Source organism: Pimephales promelas, chromosome 6 (genome assembly GCF_988280905.1).
Source record: "Pimephales promelas chromosome 6, fPimPro1.hap1.1, whole genome shotgun sequence".
Taxonomy (NCBI): domain Eukaryota; kingdom Metazoa; phylum Chordata; class Actinopteri; order Cypriniformes; family Leuciscidae; genus Pimephales; species Pimephales promelas.
Genome location: NC_142774.1, coordinates 5,775,707 through 5,794,677, shown reverse-complemented (window position 1 = coordinate 5,794,677; position 18,971 = coordinate 5,775,707). Strand labels below are relative to the sequence as shown.

The 18,971-nt window shown below is 35.7% G+C and overlaps 2 protein-coding genes across 5 annotated transcripts; one reads left to right on the top strand and one right to left on the bottom strand.

Annotated features, from left to right (window-relative positions):
- Positions 1-626: 626 nt before the first annotated feature.
- Positions 627-14,475, bottom strand: spast (spastin). 3 transcript variants are annotated; one of them, XM_089131992.1, is made up of 17 exons: positions 14,009-14,475; positions 11,319-11,402; positions 10,822-10,905; positions 8,478-8,558; positions 8,225-8,385; positions 7,845-7,990; positions 6,714-6,807; positions 5,407-5,481; positions 5,240-5,311; positions 4,651-4,726; positions 4,476-4,567; positions 4,307-4,386; positions 4,181-4,223; positions 2,821-2,900; positions 2,664-2,734; positions 2,512-2,552; positions 627-1,250 (listed from the first exon to the last, which is right to left on the bottom strand). In XM_089131992.1, the coding sequence occupies exons 1-17, from the start codon at positions 14,331-14,333 to the stop codon at positions 1,125-1,127; spliced, it is 1,731 nt and encodes a 576-aa protein (XP_088988118.1). In that variant the 5' UTR covers positions 14,334-14,475; the 3' UTR covers positions 627-1,124. The 3 variants fall into 3 exon arrangements, with proteins under 3 accessions (XP_088988118.1, XP_088988119.1, XP_088988120.1); XM_089131993.1 differs by having other exon boundaries at positions 8,225-8,379; XM_089131994.1 differs by lacking the exon at positions 8,478-8,558.
- Positions 14,476-14,976: 501 nt separating this feature from the next.
- Positions 14,977-16,811, top strand: dpy30 (dpy-30 histone methyltransferase complex regulatory subunit). 2 transcript variants are annotated; one of them, XM_089132000.1, is made up of 5 exons: positions 14,978-15,078; positions 15,360-15,400; positions 15,640-15,687; positions 15,834-15,985; positions 16,591-16,811. In XM_089132000.1, the coding sequence occupies exons 1-5, from the start codon at positions 15,069-15,071 to the stop codon at positions 16,661-16,663; spliced, it is 324 nt and encodes a 107-aa protein (XP_088988126.1). In that variant the 5' UTR covers positions 14,978-15,068; the 3' UTR covers positions 16,664-16,811. The 2 variants fall into 2 exon arrangements, with proteins under 2 accessions (XP_088988127.1, XP_088988126.1); XM_089132001.1 differs by lacking the exon at positions 15,640-15,687 and having other exon boundaries at positions 14,977-15,078.
- Positions 16,812-18,971: the final 2,160 nt, after the last annotated feature.

Genomic DNA, 18,971 nt, shown 5'->3' with positions numbered 1-18,971 from the left:
TATCTTCTGGTCAGACTGCAAAAAAGTGGCATTCTTCCTCAGTATGTTTGTCTTGTTTACTAGAGCAATTTTCTAAAGATTTTTTTAAATCTAGATGGATTTACTGGAGATAGTATGAAGTCTTGTTTTCTGTGAAATGCTTAAAACTTAATTCAAAGTGAAACTTACTGACAGAAATCTGTTCTTATTTTAATCATAAATTCACTTAGTTTTGTTATTACATTTTTCAAGACTTCATTTTACATTTGCATTTCAGGTAAACGTATCAATAATATATTTTTCAATATTTGTAATAAATATAATTTGTTTGCAATGCATGCAACATTTAAAGCCATAACTTTATGAATTCAAGACTTCTCTGGTTTAAAAGCTTTTTAAGGCTTTAACTTGTGTAAGTGTGAATTAAGACCTGTAGAAACCCTGAACTCAGTTTTTAAAAACTGATTTGCTGCAAAGGATGGAAGCAGGAGACGGTTCACTTTATGGCAAAATAAAAAAATTGGAGTGTAGAAAATGACTCAATAACTGCATACTTAATAATAGAATAATTATAGCCTAACTAAAAAGCAAATTATAATATAAAGAATATTTCATTTTTATAAATATAAACCATAATTTAACACCAATCCAGCAAGTACAATCTTTATATAAATCTGTAATGCACTTTACAAATGAATCAGTCGTTGCTCAGTGGCTCACTGCAAACATTTCAAAATTTGACATTAAAGACGCGTCTGAAAACATTTGTCCACGGGGCAGTCTCATGTTTTTAGTTCTTTGGGAAGACATTGGCATACAGTCTTCAATTGATGCCCCCTAGTGTCTGAAAAGATTAATAACAAGATCAAGCAGTGCATTCTTCAGCACATCACACTGTCATTCAAAGAAAACACATTTATCAAAGTACAGATTTAAACTTGTTTGGAAAACAGGTTTCTTGATTTTGTTTTCTTGATCTTCTGTCATGCTTTGCTGTCCACATCATCTGAGGTCTCAGATTCAGATTCGGGCAGGAATTGAGCTCCGGGTCGCCAGGTTAGAGGCAGAAGCAAAGTCATAGAAAAGACAAACATTTTATTCCAAGTAAAAAAACTTGACTTCCTCTCTGTCCTGAATTCTTGATGTCATACAGCTGTTGTGTCACCGTACTCTCGGTTCCAGCGCACATACTGATCCAGCGTTTGAGGACCGACGCTCCGCTTTATCCTCTTCAGGGAATCCACAAAGTCCTGAAAACGGATGTTCCTCATCTGACCGAGAAAAACACCAGAACACGAGGGAGAAACGTCAAAAATAGCATTGGGAATTCAGTTTTTCTAAAGCAGCAAGTGTAGAATATTGCCCGTTCACACCAATAATGATAACTATATTAGCGGTCACACTAGTGGACGATATCGCTCTGTTTATTCGTGTATAATGCTCAAACTTTCACAGCAAGGTGTATTCTGAACTATTCTTTTATACTGAGAACCATTTTTATCGTTATCTTTATAGTTTGTGGTGTGAACAGGCCTTTTGTTGTATACAAATGTCTTGTTATCAGCATGAACACAGCTAGCTGACTTATGTGTAAAATTGGTTTTGTTTTAGTTTTTTCATTTCAGAAAAACATCATGTGCAGTACATGGTGACAGATTATTATTATTATGGTTAACTATCCCTTTAATAAGAGAATTAATATCAGGGTTATTATAGTTAGCAAAATCTAAAACAATTAAAATGAATTAAATACAATAAATATTCATAACTGAATTAAAATACCCCAATTTTTAGTTGACAAAGCAACATTTTTCATTTTCATTTAGTTTATCTTGATTAAAATAACCAATGGTGATACAAACAAATAACTGAAATAAACTAAAACTGAAATGAAAATGAATAAAACTTTTATAGACATTTCAAAAACAGAAAAAAAACCTAAAAGAGCTGAGATATTGAGATCTCACGTAGCATTTATTCCACTATTTTTATAATGGCATAAATGCTACGTGGGATGTCCATATCTCGGCTCTGGAAGGGTCTAGAGCCTCCATTTTTGCACTCAGGTCAAAGTCTCGTGGCCCTCTATCAGAATCCAAAGTTTCAAGAAGATTGGAGAAACTTATTTTTTCGCACACAAAAAAAAAACGAAAGGGGTAACACTGTCGTTTTTTTTTTTTGTCGAAATTTTGAGTTTCTCTGATCTTCTTGAAACTCTGGATTCTGATAGAGGGTCATGGGACTTAGACCTGAGTGCAAAAATGGAGGCTCTAGACCCTTCCAGAGCTGAGATATTGAGATCCCACATAGCATTTATCCCACTATTTTTATAATGGCATAAATGCTACGTGGGATGTCCAATGGTGATACAAACAAATAACTAACTGAAATAAACTAAAACTGAAATGAAAATGAATAAAACTTTTATAGACATTTGAAAAACAAAAACAGAAAAAAAACCTAAAATAAAAACTGTTTTGTATATAAAAATTATTTTTTAATACTTTAACATTGAGAAGTGGAAAACTCTACCTCATCTGGTGATATGTTCCTCACTTGTTCAGGCCTCAGTTCTGTGTTAAAAACGAACAGGGCAGAATTATCTGACGAAAGGTCCAATTCTAAACCAAACTGTCTAGTTGGCAAAACGTCTTGATCCATAATAAAATATCTCACAATCATACCTCGTATTGGACCGAGAGCAGCGTCTTTAGCCAATGACGTCAGATCACTGCCGGAGTATCCATCAGTCATCCTGAAAACACATTACAATATAACACCCTTTTAATAAACATTAGTCTCATTTGCATACTCTTCATAAAACATAAACCTGTCTTTTACCTGGCTAACTGACTCAGCTCTTTTTGAGATAAAGGGCTTCTGTGTTTGCTGAGGAGGTTCTTGAGCAGCTCCAAACGAGTCTGAAACACACAGAGCTGATTACCACCTGTATTTATCATTAATCAAATAGAAACTGTACAGTTAATTCAGTTTGAACTACTCAAAATATGTTTTCATACACAAACTATGTTGGTTACTATTTATAACCAACATCTGGAACTGAAATTGATAAAGTCGCAATTGGGAGATATAAAGTCAGAACTCTGAGATATAAAGTCAGAATTGCGAGATATAAAGTCAGAATTGTGTGTAAAGTCAGAATTGTGAGATATAAAGTCAGAATTGTGTGATATAAAGTTAGAATTGTGAGATATAAAGTCAGAACTCTGAGATATAAAGTCAAAATTGTGAGATATAAAGTCAGAATTGTGTGATATAAAGTCAAAATTGCGAGATATAAAGTCAGAATTGTGTGATATAAAGTCAGAATTGTGTGATATAAAGTCAGAATAGTGAGATATAAAGTCAGAATTGCGAGATATAAAGTCAAAATTGCGAGATATAAAGTCAGAATTGTGTGATATAAAGTCAGAATTGTGTGATATAAAGTCAGAATTGCGAGATATAAAGTCAGAATTGCGAGATATAAAGTCAGAATAGTGTGATATAAAGTCAGAATTGTGAGATATAAAGTCAGAATTGTGAGATATAAAGTCAGAATAGTGTGATATAAAGTCAGAATAGTGTGATATAAAGTCAGAATTGTGAGATATAAAGTCAGAATTGTGTGATATAAAGTCAGAATTGCGAGATATAAAGTCAGAATTGTGAGATATAAAGTCAGAATTGCGAGATATAAAGTCAGAATTGTGTGATATAAAGTCAGAATTGTGAGATATAAAGTCAGAATTGCGAGATATAAAGTCAGAATTGTGAGATATAAAGTCAGAATCGTGAGATATAAAGTCAGAATTGCGAGATATAAAGTCAGAATTGTGAGATATAAAGTCAGAATTGCGAGATATAAAGTCAGAATTGTGTGATATAAAGTCAGAATTGTGAGATATAAAGTCAGAATTGCGAGATATAAAGTCAGAATCGTGAGATATAAAGTCAGAATTGCGAGATATAAAGTCAGAATTGCGAGATATAAAGTCAGAATTGCGAGATATAAAGTCAGAATTGCGTGATATAAAGTCAGAATTGCGAGATATAAAGTCGGAATTGCGAGATATAAAGTCAGAATTGCGAGATATAAAGTCGGAATTGCGAGATATAAAGTCAGAATTGTGAGATATAAAGTCAGAATTGCGAGATATAAAGTCAGAATTGTGAGATTGGCCTGGTGTGAACACAGTACCTCCTCTGTAGGTAAAGCCACATAAATGCGTTTAGCGAATCGCCTGGGGGAGAAACGAGTCCATTAGAGGATGCAGAGGATTAGAAAGTCTTTGAAAGAAAGTGTCAGATTACAGGTCAAAGGTACCTAAGAACAGCCTCATCAAGCTCCTGAGGTCTGTTAGTGGCTCCCATTACTAACACACGCTCATCTCCTCCTGACTGCACCTACAACACACACACACACACACACACACACCATGAGCGTCGTCACCCGTGATCGGGAAAACACTTTCATGTGAAGTACACACACTTACTCCATCAAACTCGATGAGAAACTCTGTTTTGAGTCTTCTGCTGGCGTCATGCTCGCCCTCTCTCCTCTCGCACAGCAGACTGTCGATCTCATCTGAATCCAAATCACCGTTAATGACACGTTTACACAAACACACAAGTCCTGAAGCAGCAATGAGTCTGACTGACAGTTCTTACCGATGAAGATGATTGACGGCTGCAGTTCCCTAGCAACCGCAAACAAAGCTCGAACCAGCTTCTCCCCCTCTCCCACCTGAGCCCGCAAACAACAACATGAATTAAGAAGTGTTTAAGACAGAATAACACATGGCTTTTGTCACATGGCAACTGTCTTTTGGACCTTGAACCATTTGGTTCCCATTGAAGTCCATTATATGGAGAAAAATGCTTAATTTCTTTTCGACTGAAGAAAGAAAGATATGGACATCTTGGATGACATGGGGCTGAGTAAAGGATCAGCAATTTTTTAAAAGTGAACTACTCATTTAATAAGCAGTAATTAAGAGTTTATTGTGGCAAAAGTCATAGTTAATAATGAGAATTGGACCCTAAAGTGTGACCAAAAAACAATTGTTCATGTATTTCAAAATGCTGAATAGCAAAGCTACGACAAATGACGAATTAGATATCATCAAAATCGGCATAAACCACAAAGACGGAGACAAATTCTGGACAACATTTTCAGAAGAAGAAGATTCGATTGGTGTTTGGCCCCAAATAAACAATGACAGTTCATTAGTCTATGAAACATCTCACGATCACTCACATATTTGGAGGTGAGACTGGCAGCGCTGATGTTGAAAAACGTAGCATTAGCCTCCATCGCAACAGCTTTCGCCTGTGAGGAAATGGAAAGATCAATAAAGTTCTATTCGCTTGGTATATAAATACCGGTATACATTAATTAAAAAAAAGTATTTTTGTGTGTTTTACCAGCATGGTCTTCCCATTGCCAGGGGGGCCGAAGAGCAGGAGTCCTCTGGCAGGAGCCCTGAGACCAGTAAACAGCTGCGCAGATCAGCAGAAATTACATTAGAACAATTGTACCAATACCAGTTTTTCTATACAGAATACCAGTTTTGTCAATTTAAGTCGATTTACTGGTATTTGTAGCATAACACCCCCAAAAAAGCATGTCTTAAAAAGCATACGCTAATTTGCGTAGCTCTTGGTAGATTGTGTTGGTGATTATGAAATAGGGTTGGGCCGATGCTGACAGACATCACGATGTTTAGACGGCATCGGCTAAATATAATCCCCACCCCCGTTTCCATGGTGACACGTTATGCTTTGTTGGCACGTGATTCACCACACCCAAAATAGCACTCTATTGCAGATTTAGCGCTTTTATTTCAAAATATTAACTTGCTTACCATTTCATGATGCTTACCATTCTCATATTCCGATTCTCAAATGTGTAAGTGAGTTTGTTTTGTCGTTTAAAAAAAAGAAAGAAAAAAAATCTTTATCTGTAACGCGAGATGGATGCCGTGTTTGGGCCGTAGTTCAGATATTTCTGTCTGTTGGATTTATTACAGTGCGGGAATTCATCAGTTTCTCCCGAAATAACTTAAATGAAAGTAAGTGGCTAAAAAAAATAGAGTTGACTTTATAATTATTTACACAGTGTCTCTCTGATATGAATAAATACCGTCGTCAAATATTTGAATGGGTTGTTATTTCTGCTTCCATAGAACCCATTGTGTATTTTACAAACTAAAAATTTATTGTTTTGCTATAATATATTATATATATTTAAATGTCTGAAACCTAAAATAAATATTATGTGGTTAAAAACACTGAACAGTTGTGATATAGCCGATGACAAGCACTGCGCACGTCCGTCTTTGGCTCAGCGCCAGCCATTGCGCGAAAGCACGCAGTTTGAATCTTGCAGTTATATCACTGTACATTCGCTCCATAGACTCGCTCTGTTTCGTTGCTGCAGAGCGTGCCGAATTCGAAATTGCTGATAAGATATAGTGGAAAATTAGAAAATTACGAAAATACCCCCTCCCCCCACTCCCTCCCGATATCATCGTCCATCGCGATGTTTCACTATAGACATCGTCTGATGCCAAATTGGTAGACATCGCCCAACCCTATTATGAAAATAATCCGATTCCGTGTTATTTTATTTGCATGTCGTCAGTAGAACTTTCCACTCACATCAACGCTTTTTTTGGATAAACACTCTCACGCTAATTTGACAACAGATGTGTGCAGGTGTGCGGACAGACCTCTGGACGAAGAGCAGGAAGGATAACGATTTCCTGCAGCGCCTGCTTCGCCAAATCCTGCCCTGCTATGTCATTAAACTGCACCGTCGCCCCGCTGAAACAAACACAAACCATCAGCCGAAAATGTAAACCATTGAGTGAGTGAAACCATTCTGGTGTTTTGACAACCAATGCATCACCATTTCTCAAAAAATGTCTCAATATTTTAGATGTTTGTCACATAATCCTTCAGAAATGCTGATTTGGTTTTCAAGAAACATTTAATAGAGAGCCTGAGTCCCTCTTCCGGCTCATGGGACCTTATTTCAGAAAAAATAATATGCATGGTAGTCAATGGCGAGAGATGACTTATCTTTTTATCCTGTCTGAACTGTGCCCTGAATTACACATATGATGTTCGTCAATTTAAAAGATAATAAAAAAGTCATAAAACAGAAGAGTAACATTTAGTTTTATGTGAAAATCGCTCGATGAACTAAATCTACAGGGAGCGAAACAACGAGATCCGCTGCTCGTGTGTGTGTGTGTGCAGTCTGGTACAAAACACTCATAACTTTACGATTATAACGTGAGACTATAGAAATAATGACAGACGTTAGCTTCAGCAAAGTTAGCTTCATTCATTGAGAGAAAATGTGCGCCTTTGGGGTTTGTAGTCTTTGTAATTACGTATTTTCACAGTCTTAAGTTACACCTCAACAGTTTTACATCAAACTGCGACTTTCTTTACTTAAATTGACAAACATCATATGTGTAATTCATGGCACAATTCAAACGAGATCAAAATATTGCTGTCTCTCGCCATTGACTACCATACAATATTTTTCCGAAATGAGGTCCGACAGGAAGGGGAGGGGCTTAGGCTCTCTATATTATCGATGTTGAAAGAGTTTAGCTGCTTAGTATTTTTGTGGAAATATCAAAAAAAAATATTATCTAACAGTTGTATATGTGCTCTGAAATTGTTTAAATAGATCACTTTTAGATGCAATATCACCAAAACACACCATTTATATGCATAAATATTTGTCAATGTATTATTTTTTCTAAACAATTCATATACCAACAATTTCTGCCAATGATTGATGCGTCCATATTCTACATGCTTGATGTGAATGGTTCTAATGGTACCTGTCTACAATGTCGTTGAGGATGAGGTTGGCCAGTTTGCTGTCCACATTTTTCAAGTTCTTCATGTCTCTTTTCCTCTGAGGTGACGCAGTGGGAGCGTGGCTGGCTTTCACGTTATGTCTGACGCCTCCTTTTGCCGAGGGCCCCTGCAAACACCACAGCAAAGCTCAGCCTCATGTGCTCTGTTCCTAAACTAATGGAACTAATTACCCATTAGGCAATTGTTTAAGCATTTATGGGTTAGAAAAACGGGTATTTTTAACATGAAATATTGCGCAATGCACCTTAAAACTTATAATATTTTTGGGCAAACTATCCCTTTAAGGTGGCACATGGCCTAAAGAGGTTACAATGTGCAGACAGTCTGAGGTGTGACAAACCTTCTGGTTGTTCTGAGGGCCGGTCCTTCCGCTGGTCGAAGGCGTGCGGTGCAGGCCAGATGCATTCTGGGCAGATTTGGGAGGGTTTCTGGGCCGCGGATGGGATTGACTTGTGATTGTGAGAGTGTCCTTCTTTTTGGAAACTGCTCCACCGCCTGCAACTACAAACACATGCTTGTACATAAACAGAAATGTCACTCTGATTGGCTTCTTATGCAGCACACATATCTCCCAGAATCCCCTAAAGTCCCACCTGGACGCAGGTTCCCATTGGAGAAAGGAAGGCTGGTGTGATCAGAGAAGCCCTCTGCTGGAGGCTTTGAAACCAGTTTGCCTTTGTGATTGCAGAACAGGAAACAGACAGAGAGGAAGACATTTAAAGGGAAACAAAACCTCCCGAGGAAAACAATAAAGCAGAACAGAAGCTATAAGAGGGTGAAAAACATGTCACATTTCACCTCAAAATACAAAAAAAGAAAGAGAAATGTTATTTTGCAAAGTTGAAGCCTATCCTTTTATTATTACATGAAAATTATTCACATTTTATTACTGCAATAGGACAGTAAAAAAAGTAATTTACTGTTTAGTTAATATAAATATTACAAATAAAAAGCAATATATATATATATATATAGGGCTGTGCAAAGATTAATTGTGATTAATCGCATCCAAAATAAAAGTTTGTGTTTACATAATATGTGTGTGCTGTGTATAATTATTTTTGTGTATATAAAATACATGCATGTATATATTTAAGAAAAATTTGCAAGTAAATACTGTATATATATATATATATAAAAATACATAATCTATATTATATATAAATATAATTATTGAAATTTGTGTATAACACATTTTCTTAAATATATACTGCATGTGTGTGTATTTATATATACAAAATAATTATACACAGCACACACAAATATATTGTGTAAACACAAACTTTTATTTTGTATGCGATTAATTGCAATTAATCTTTGCAGCCCTAATATATATGTATATATATATATATATATATATATATATATATATATATATATATATTATACATACATTTTTGCCTTACTTACAGTAAATGAACATGTTGGTGGAAAGTGTGCATATAATTGAAATTTTTATCATAAAAATGTCACAAACAATAAAATAAAATGAAATAGTCTTCATACTCTGAGCAAAATTTAATTAAATTTAATCTTTTTTTTCTTTTGTTTTTGAGGTGATCTGGCCATGTTCTGGGTACACTTCTTGACCGATTCACACAAGAACCGAAAAAGAAACACAGAAAGTGTTAAATGCTGATTATGGAGGAATAATAACAGTGTGTGCATGCAAGAGTCATTTTAAAAAGGCTTTCTCCTATCCCACTTTAATGTGCAGAAAACTTCCGATAGGGCTGGGCGATATGGCCAAAAAATCATATCTCGATATTTTTTGGTCAAATGGCGATATGCGATATATATCTCGGTACTTTCTACGTTTTCTATTTAGATAAAGAAAATCTTTATATTAAAAAAAAAAAAATATATATATATATATATATATATATATATACACAGTATATTCACATTCGGCCCAATGATATCCTACAAACAATGTTGATATTGAAGGATATGGAAACAAATATAATATAGGCTATGCAATATATTATGTGCAAAAAGCTTTTGTTTTTATATTGACTAAAAGCTAAACTAAAAATGAAAATAAAAACAAAAACAAAAGCAAACTAATTATATTAGCCTGCATTTGATTACCCCATTATAATCACTTTCACTTTCATTAAAAATATATACTTGTAGGTTTAAAATTCCACATATGGCACATTTATTTTCTCCAACAACAAATATTTTAGCAATATGTTTATTTTAGTCAGAATTATTGCGTACTACGTGGTACTATTCACGCGCATGCGCGCGCCGGCGCTCGTTCAAGGAAGCATGAATTTTAGCGGAGATTCACTTGCAGAAGCTCGTCCTCTTCTGACATGGACATATTTGTTGTGAAATGGACATATTTGCTTTACTTTCTAACATTTACAGATGGAGAATATGTGAAATGTAAGTTGAGCACTGAGGAAAGCACCACATCTCAAACGCATTAAACAGCGCAAGTATATCTGTCAGTCAGCAACAGTGTCTGTCAGAGCATTTGACAGGGCGGCAAGCTGCCTTAAACTTGTTAACTATATCAAAGTGATTTTGACGCAATTAATATAAGCTTGTGTCATGTTTAGGACAAATTGTACTACGTAGCCTAGCTACTTTCACTGCAGCAGCTCACACGGCAACCTCCGCTATTTTTCAGATGTGCTCATATCAAACTACTGTATCGATATAAACGGTATTGCCTCATTCCATATCGTTTCAAAAAATATAACGATACATCGTACATATTCGATATATCGCCCAGCCCTAACTTCCGACATTAAACAACACTTGAACCATTGAAAAATCACACAGGCTTTCACAGAAGAGTGTGAGGTGAACGCAACGCACCCGTGTGTAGGATATAGAGTACAAGCACAACACATGACATCATCTCTTATTAGAGTTGATGAATCAACACACACGCATCCTCGTCACGTCACTGCATCCGCTTACCCAGAAGCTCCAGCCGGTCTTTGGCCATGGTGAGGTTGCTGATCATTTTGTCCTGAAGCTTTCTGGATCTGTTCGCCTTCTCACCTGAAAGAGCCAGAGGAAGACCTTTTATCAAGTCATCTACGCTAAAAGGGATAGTTCACACCAACATGAACCATCTTTCATCATTTCCTCACCCTCATGTTGTTCCAAAGCGTTTGACTTTTTTTGTTCTTCCACATTGAATATGATGAAAGTAGAACAAAAAAGCACCATAAAAGTCCCTAGTTTAGAGCTTTGTGTGACGAACGTATCGAAATGCGAGCGCAATAAAGAAATTTAAGAGGTTAAATCGGATCGAATGTTACCATTAGAAACACTGCACAAGTCATATGGGCCAATTCTATGATACTCTGACAAAAACTCATTTTAAACCGTGAAAGCTAGTGTAATTAAAACACGTCACAACATAGTTTGTTTACACACTAACGGAAATCAATAAGACTGAATAATCTCACCAGCTCCAGTGACCTGGATACAGATGCCCTTCTCCAGTTCAGTGATGCCTTTCCTGTACCACTGCACCGCCTTGTCTTTATCACCTACGACAGGTTAGACAGATTACACATCATTCTCTAGCCTGTAGAGATTAGACACACACTATATACTGATACTGCAAATCTTACAGGGATAGTTCACTTTTGAAATAAATTTTTGGTATCTTTTAGCTTTCCTCAAGGGCGTCCAAGATGTAGGTGTCTTTGTTTCCGCAGTAGTTTCAATTTTGATATTTTTGGGTCAAACCGTTCTTGTCTTTCAGTCATATAATGGAGGTCTATGGTCACCACCTCAAAGAGCATACACAGAGAAAATGCAAGTAAATGTAAGTACACATTGATGGCCTAAGACACAAAACGAGCGGTTTGTGTGAGAAAACGAACAGTATTTATATCGTTTTTAGTTCCTCTTGTAGCCACAACCACACCCAAGTTATCTGAGAGTGCTGGCGCTTTGTGGCTGTGGTTACAAGAGGTAAAAACGATATAAATACTGTTGGTTTTCTCACACAAACCGCTCGTTTCGTGTCTTAGGCCATCCATGTGTACTTACATTTACGAGTCATTAAATCATGTTTAATTTGGACTTCTCTGTGCATGCTCTTTGAGGTGGTGACCATAGACCTCCATTATATGACTGACAAAAACGGTTTGACCTAAAAATATCAAAATTGAAAATATTGCGGAAACAAAGACACCTACATCTTGGATGCCCTTGAGGTAAACTAAAACATACTAAAAATTAATTTCAAAGTGAACTATCCCTTTAACCAACACGCCAGGGTTTCAGAGCACCACTGTCAAACTTTCAGATTTACATCACAAATTGTTTTGTTGTCTATATTTTGTTGGAAAGATGCTCTCGGAATAAAACAGTACGTGCTAACACTCATGCATGACGGCCCAGCCATTATGACCCCGGGCATGATGGGATTGAGAAACAGCTGATGAATCTATTGAACAGAGTTCTTTGTTTTCACTGATGCCGCTGGCACACAATGAGAGATAACAGAGTGACAAACAACATAATGTCCGGGATATGACGAATGGAACAAATCCAGGTCACAATAAATCACATGAAAATATGTTTATACATTAATATATATTTTTTAAATCCTACTATATATATATATATATATATATAAACAACTGTTCAAAAGTTTGGGTTGGTAGAAGTCTCTTATTTGGTCAAAAATACAGTGCAAACAGTAATATTGTGAAATATTATTACAATTTAAAATATGTGTTTTCTATTTGAATATATTTTAATATGTAATTTATATCTATGTAATAGGACGATTTGTACTGCTTATTGATGGATAGAAAGTTCAAAAGAAAAGCATTTATTAATAAAATAAATTATTTCTTAACATAACACAGTCTTCTTTGATCAACTTAATGCATCCTTGTTGAATAAAAGTACAATTTATTTTCTTTTCATCTTAGAGACCCCAAACCTTTTGAATGGTAGTGTATCGATTTCTGACCATAAATAATTATTTTTGTATAAAAAAAAAACCAAAGACCAATGTTTTTAAGACTATTGCAATACTTTACTTAGGCAGTTTATGATTGGTTGACTGTCGCTAAACAACATTGCATGGTTCAAAACCACTTTTAAAATGACATGTGTAAAAAAAACTGTAGGTTTAAACTATGGTTTACGAACATTTTAACTCTGGGTTAAATCCCATCTGGGTAACGCGTTTAGTACACATCAGGTCAGTAGGCGGCGTCCACTTGTGATCTTAATCGACCAAAATACCAGGTGTAAACAGGGCCACAGAAAAGACATGATAAGCAGACACAATGACATAAAAATATAAGGACAGCCTTGCAAAGCTGAGCCAGTGATCGAGTTCTTCAGTACATGGGGCCTCGTTTTCCACTCGACTGCTGATGAGGACAATCCATGTCGACCTGAATCAGGCCTCTCAACTCTACTGACAACACTGTGTTCTGAACCACACTACTGACCGCAAACACAGCTTTGGGACCGGGGTTATCATGGCTGGCGTCCAAAATCTGATCTATGTCAGACTAGGTCACCTCAGTCAAGAGTCTAAACACTTCAACACTTCAAACCAACAGGTCGCAAGAGCAGGATCCTTCTGAACAGGGGAAGTGAAAGTAAAACCAACAGCAGAACTACTTTACAGTGTTGAAATGTAGTACAAAAACAAACAGCAGCCTAACAATAAGTCCTGTTGTGATACCATGGTAAAGTTATGTTGTTATCAGAAGGTAATACCACGTGATTACTGTGCTTTTATAGTATAGTATACACATTTTTGTACTTAATTGAAATCCATACAGTGCTATAAATGTTAAAAACATGTTTATAGGTTACATAACTTACTACAATAGCAAATGAGAACCAGGAACACCAAAACAAAGTTGAAAATACTGTGTAGTGTGTATAAAGATTAAAATGAATATAGCTAAAAGATAAACACCTTATATAATGCTAATAATAGCCTAATCATTACTCATAATAATAATAAATAATAATAATAATAACTGTAAAGTATTCATAATTCTATATCCCATGGTACACGTACAAACTACTCTTACGTAGGCTAATTTGTAAGGGGACAGTTAAGCTTTAAATAGACAGCATTTACAGAACATTAATAAAAAAAAACAGCTACCTCTGTCATCCTCGTCGATCTGCAGAGCCAAAGAAATGAACTCAAACGCTTGTTTGTGATAGTTTCGTATCAGCTCTCCGGTCTCGTCGCATCCGTCGGAGCCTCGATCTTTGGCCGCCATAGTTCGTCGGGTCTGCCGGAACAGGCACAGGAGAAGCAGGAGAAGAGCCCGGAGCAGGGACAGCGGGAGCCGGGCGAGGGTTTGGAGGAAAGAGCGCAGCCGGTCCACTAGCGGACTCCGGCCGGTTCCGTCAGACACCTGTGCGCAGGTGCGTCCTCCCGCACGCGCTAATCCTCGTTGTCTCGCTCTGTCCCCAGAATTCATTCACCCTCTTCGGGCTCTCCATGCCATAATGGGCCGGTTGTTTAACAACGAAGAGTTTTATTTCTCTGCGTTGACGGTTCTCCGGTTTGTTTTGGCCAGCATCGATCGCGGAAGTGTGTCCTATGTACGGTCTCGCGCTAATGACGTCATGAACCACATCGCGTCGCTGGGCGACAAATGTTATAAAATGAAACGGTCTGGCTGGCTCCAAACCATTTTTTATACATAACCTTAAGCAGTTACTAAATAAATATGCTTTTTTGAAGCTATGAATGAAGTGAAGCAGCATTTCCTCTATTTGTTTTATTTTGTTTTATCATACTCTGACATCTTTTTTATTTTTTATGTAATTTTTTGCATAATTTTATTTGCAAAGGTATTTGTACAACGTAAATTGTATATATCTATAAGTATCCATATTTCCATATCTTGTAATAATGAGACGAGTAGAACAGTAACAGATGTCACGTGACCACATCGTTAAGGTTTGGCTTCAGCTGCTTCCAGGAAATGTTTTACACCTCAATAATATGAGTGAATATCAATAACTGAGAAACACTGTACACAATTAATTACACAGAAAATAGTTAAAATAATTTCAACCAATCGTTCCTGACCAATCAAAGGCAACGTCTGGCCGACAAGCCCCGCCCGTTTTAGACCCTACTCTAGCGTCATTCAAGCGTTTGGTTTGCGCATGCGCAACGTCAACAGCGTAGAAACCAACAACAAACTATGGCGGACGGTAAGTGGTGTTTCTGAGCTTTGTGGTTTATTTTACACTCAGGAATTGTGCGGTGATTATATTTTTAGACATCGTCAATGTTAGCATACTGTAGGGAGAGTTGCAGTTCTTGGCAAACGGTTGATTGTTTATTATTGGTACTAGCGTTGTGCTGCAGCTGCTCATTGAATCCCGCCATTCACTTTACAGTATTTGACTTCACATGCACTAGACGAATGTAATGTAGTACTGTGAATGAGTTCTTAAACTTGTTAATAACAATTTTATTTTGATTCTAACAGAACACACTGATGCTGAGCAAAGCATGGAGGGACACACTGCTGTGAGTATCACTGCACAATTTCATTTACAATTTAATTTCATCCGAGTCACTTTTTCTTGATCACTTGATCAATCAATCAATCAATATTTAATTATAGAGCACATTTAAACGTAACCGAGGTTTACAAAAGTGCTGAACAATGACTAAAAGAATCACCATAAATAAAATGGGAATAAGAGAGAGGAATAAAAACAAAATAGACAATAAGCAAAACACAAGATGTTTCTTGTTTATGTTAGGTCCCAGAAAATCCTCATGCAGAATATGGGCTCACTGAAAACATCCAGGTACAACGTCAGTACTTAAATTTGAGGAAGTTGAATTCATATTGAGAATCTTATTTGATAAACAGTTTCCAAATTGGTTGCAAAGTGAATGAAGCATTAGCTCTATGATTGTAGTATAATGGCTAATCTTCTGTGTGTTCCTCTAGAGAATAGTGGAGAGTGAGAAAACAACCTCTGAAAAAGTCACCAAACAGAAGGTGGACCCTCAGACCCTGCAGACGCTTCCTACACGAGCCTATCTGGATCAGACGGTGGTTCCTATTCTCCTGCAGGGCTTGTCGGTTCTGGCCAAGGAAAGGTCAGTATCAATGCACCATTTTTCCCAAATGTAATTGTGTGAATCACGATTGCCCAAAACCAGTGTATCTCAACCGTTTTTGACTTCAACTTTCTGTGTTTTAAAGTTTAAACACTTAATTAAACACTCAGCAAATCTTCTGATGTTCATGCATGTTTTTTCTTGCTATAATTTGTGTTAAAGTGGAAGATAAGCCACTTCATCTGACGCTCTACAGATTTGTCACGTCAAAAACACAATTTATTGTTTGAATTTCGTGATAAAATGGACAGAATTTGAAAGCTTAGACTTAACAGAGCACAAAGCTCTTTGGGATTATTGAATGGGAGGTGTTACAAATAAAGATTGGTGTAGGAAACCAATCAGACCTGACAATCAGTGTCTGCCATCTTTAAATGTAGCCCTCGCACACTATGACTGAATATATATTGAAATAATATAATGAATATACAAGAATCGCAATTAAATTTCCTTACTTGTTTAAATTAAAGGGATAGTTCACCCAATAATGAAAATTCTGTCAGTATTTACTCGCCCTCATGTTGTTCCAGAAAAACTATCCCTTTAAGAACATGCAACTAATCTCACTGTCCATCTTCCTTCAGGCCTCCAAATCCCATCGAGTTTTTAGCGGCGTTCTTACTGAAGAACAAGTCCCAGTTTGAGGAACGGAATTAAAGGCACGGCGCGCTGCGGAAGACTTAGGATTTCTTTCTTTTTTTTTGTGTCTGTTGTGAATTTAAATGTAATGGTGTCACGCTCCTCAGATTGTTTGTTTCCCGATGTTGCTGTAGTTTTTTAAACTAATAAAATGTTCAAGCAGTGATCAGCGTTTTAATGGTGGGGTTTTGCTTCGTTTGAGAATTTTTTTTTTAACGACGACACTAAATTTTACATTTACATACATAATGTATTAGACATGTGACTTGTCGTATACAAAAATCCAGCTCGGCTTCATTCCCCTTTTATTTGCTTGATATTTTATTACACAACACCAAGCATTGTGCATGACAATAACAGACAAAAACTACTGAGGGAAACTATTTCATTTTAACTGTGAACATACAAAAACAGTTCAAATTTGAATCAGTAGTAAATATAATTTCCTCCTTCTGTATAAAGATTAGACGCTCTCTGCATGTGCAAAAAAACGTTTTAAAGCTCTCTGTTTTTATGAAAAAGTTTGTTTCGTTCAGATAACGGCTGATAAAAAAAAGGAATTCGGATGTATTAAATTGAGAGCGGATCATTTTACAGCAAATGACTCTCAGCACAATATACAACCGACATACTTTCAATTAGTTTCAGAAAATTTAGACTAATATTAAGTGATAATAGATTACATTGAGTAGTTCACTTAAAAAACAAACAAAAAACTTTTGCTTATGATTTACTCACCCCCATGTCATTCTTTCTTCAGTCGAAAAGAAATTAAAGTTTTTGATGAAAACATTCCAGGATTTTTCTCCATATAATGGACTTCAATGGGGTCCAAACGGTTCAAGGTCCAAAGTTTTATTTCCTTCAACGAACAAAATGACTCAAAAAACGAACAGGAGAGTCATGAACATGCATCACAGAACAGAGCAAAACGACCAATTGTGCTTAAGAAACTTAAACTTTGTTATTTATTTTTTAAATGAGCAATCATTTCGCTTGATAAGACCCTTATTCATCGTCTGATGGCGTTTAAAGCCCTTTGAAGCGTCACTGAAACTCATTTGTACCCCATTGAAGTCCATTATATGGAGAAAATCCTGAGTTAGAAATCAAAAACTTTAATTTCTTTTTGACTGAAGAAAGAAAGACATGGACATCTTGGGTGACATGGGGGTGAGTAAATTATCAGCAAAAGTTTTTTTTTTAAAGTGAACTACTCCTTTAAACTTATAATGCTGAGAAAAATTGACCTGAAACTCGATAAACTAGAGTAAAATAATTGCGTTTCTCCTTTCTGTCTCAGTGACGTATTGCAGCTTCAGTGCACTAGTTCGCATGCACAGTTTCAATGGCACGGAAAAACAACAAATCAAGGCACCAACAACTTCTATGAGCTGGTATAACTGATATGGGTCTACTCTAGAAGAAAACCTCCATATAATAGGCTCACGTTTCCAGTGTACTTCTGTGACAGTGTCTGTGAGAGTTTCTAGATTAATGTAAACTAAAGAACTGATGCCAACAAATGTGCGTTTCATGTATATAACCAAAAAAATTTAATTGACTATGATTTTGCTATGTTGTTTCAAGACTAGGGCTGGGTGATACAGCTTATGAAATAATATCATATAAATCATACATTTTGACATTTATTTCAGGCTAATTTATTTCAGTAGCACTTTAGAATATGGTTCCATTTGTTAATATTATTTAAAATACTTCTAAAGGATTTATAACTATTACTGTTAATGTCGATTGCATCATTTACTAATATATTATCAATATTAAAAGTTGTACCTGTTGATATTATTTAAATGAACTGAGCTAACAATGAACCGTTTTTATTCAACGTTAAAGAGTAATTAATAAATACTCTAAAAAGTTTATGGCTCATTTTTAATTTTATTAAATGTACTGCATTAACTAATGTCAACTGATGGGACCTTATTGTACAGTGTTACCATTTATAATATAATGGCAGTAAAAGATATTTGTGTTCTTAAATATATATATATATATATTAGGGCTGTCAAATGATTAATTGTGATTAATATTAGCTAACTGGGATCGTGATTAATATTAAATGATTCATTTTTGTTTACGTAATATATGTGAGTGCACTGTGTATAATTATTTTATATATATATATATATATAAATACACACACATGCTTGTACATATTTAAGAAATATTTTCATGTATATAGATTTATATATAATTTATATTATATAAATATTTTATATATAAATATGTTTTTTATTAAATATACATGCATGTGTGTGTATTTATATACAAAATAATTATACACAGTGCACCCACATATATT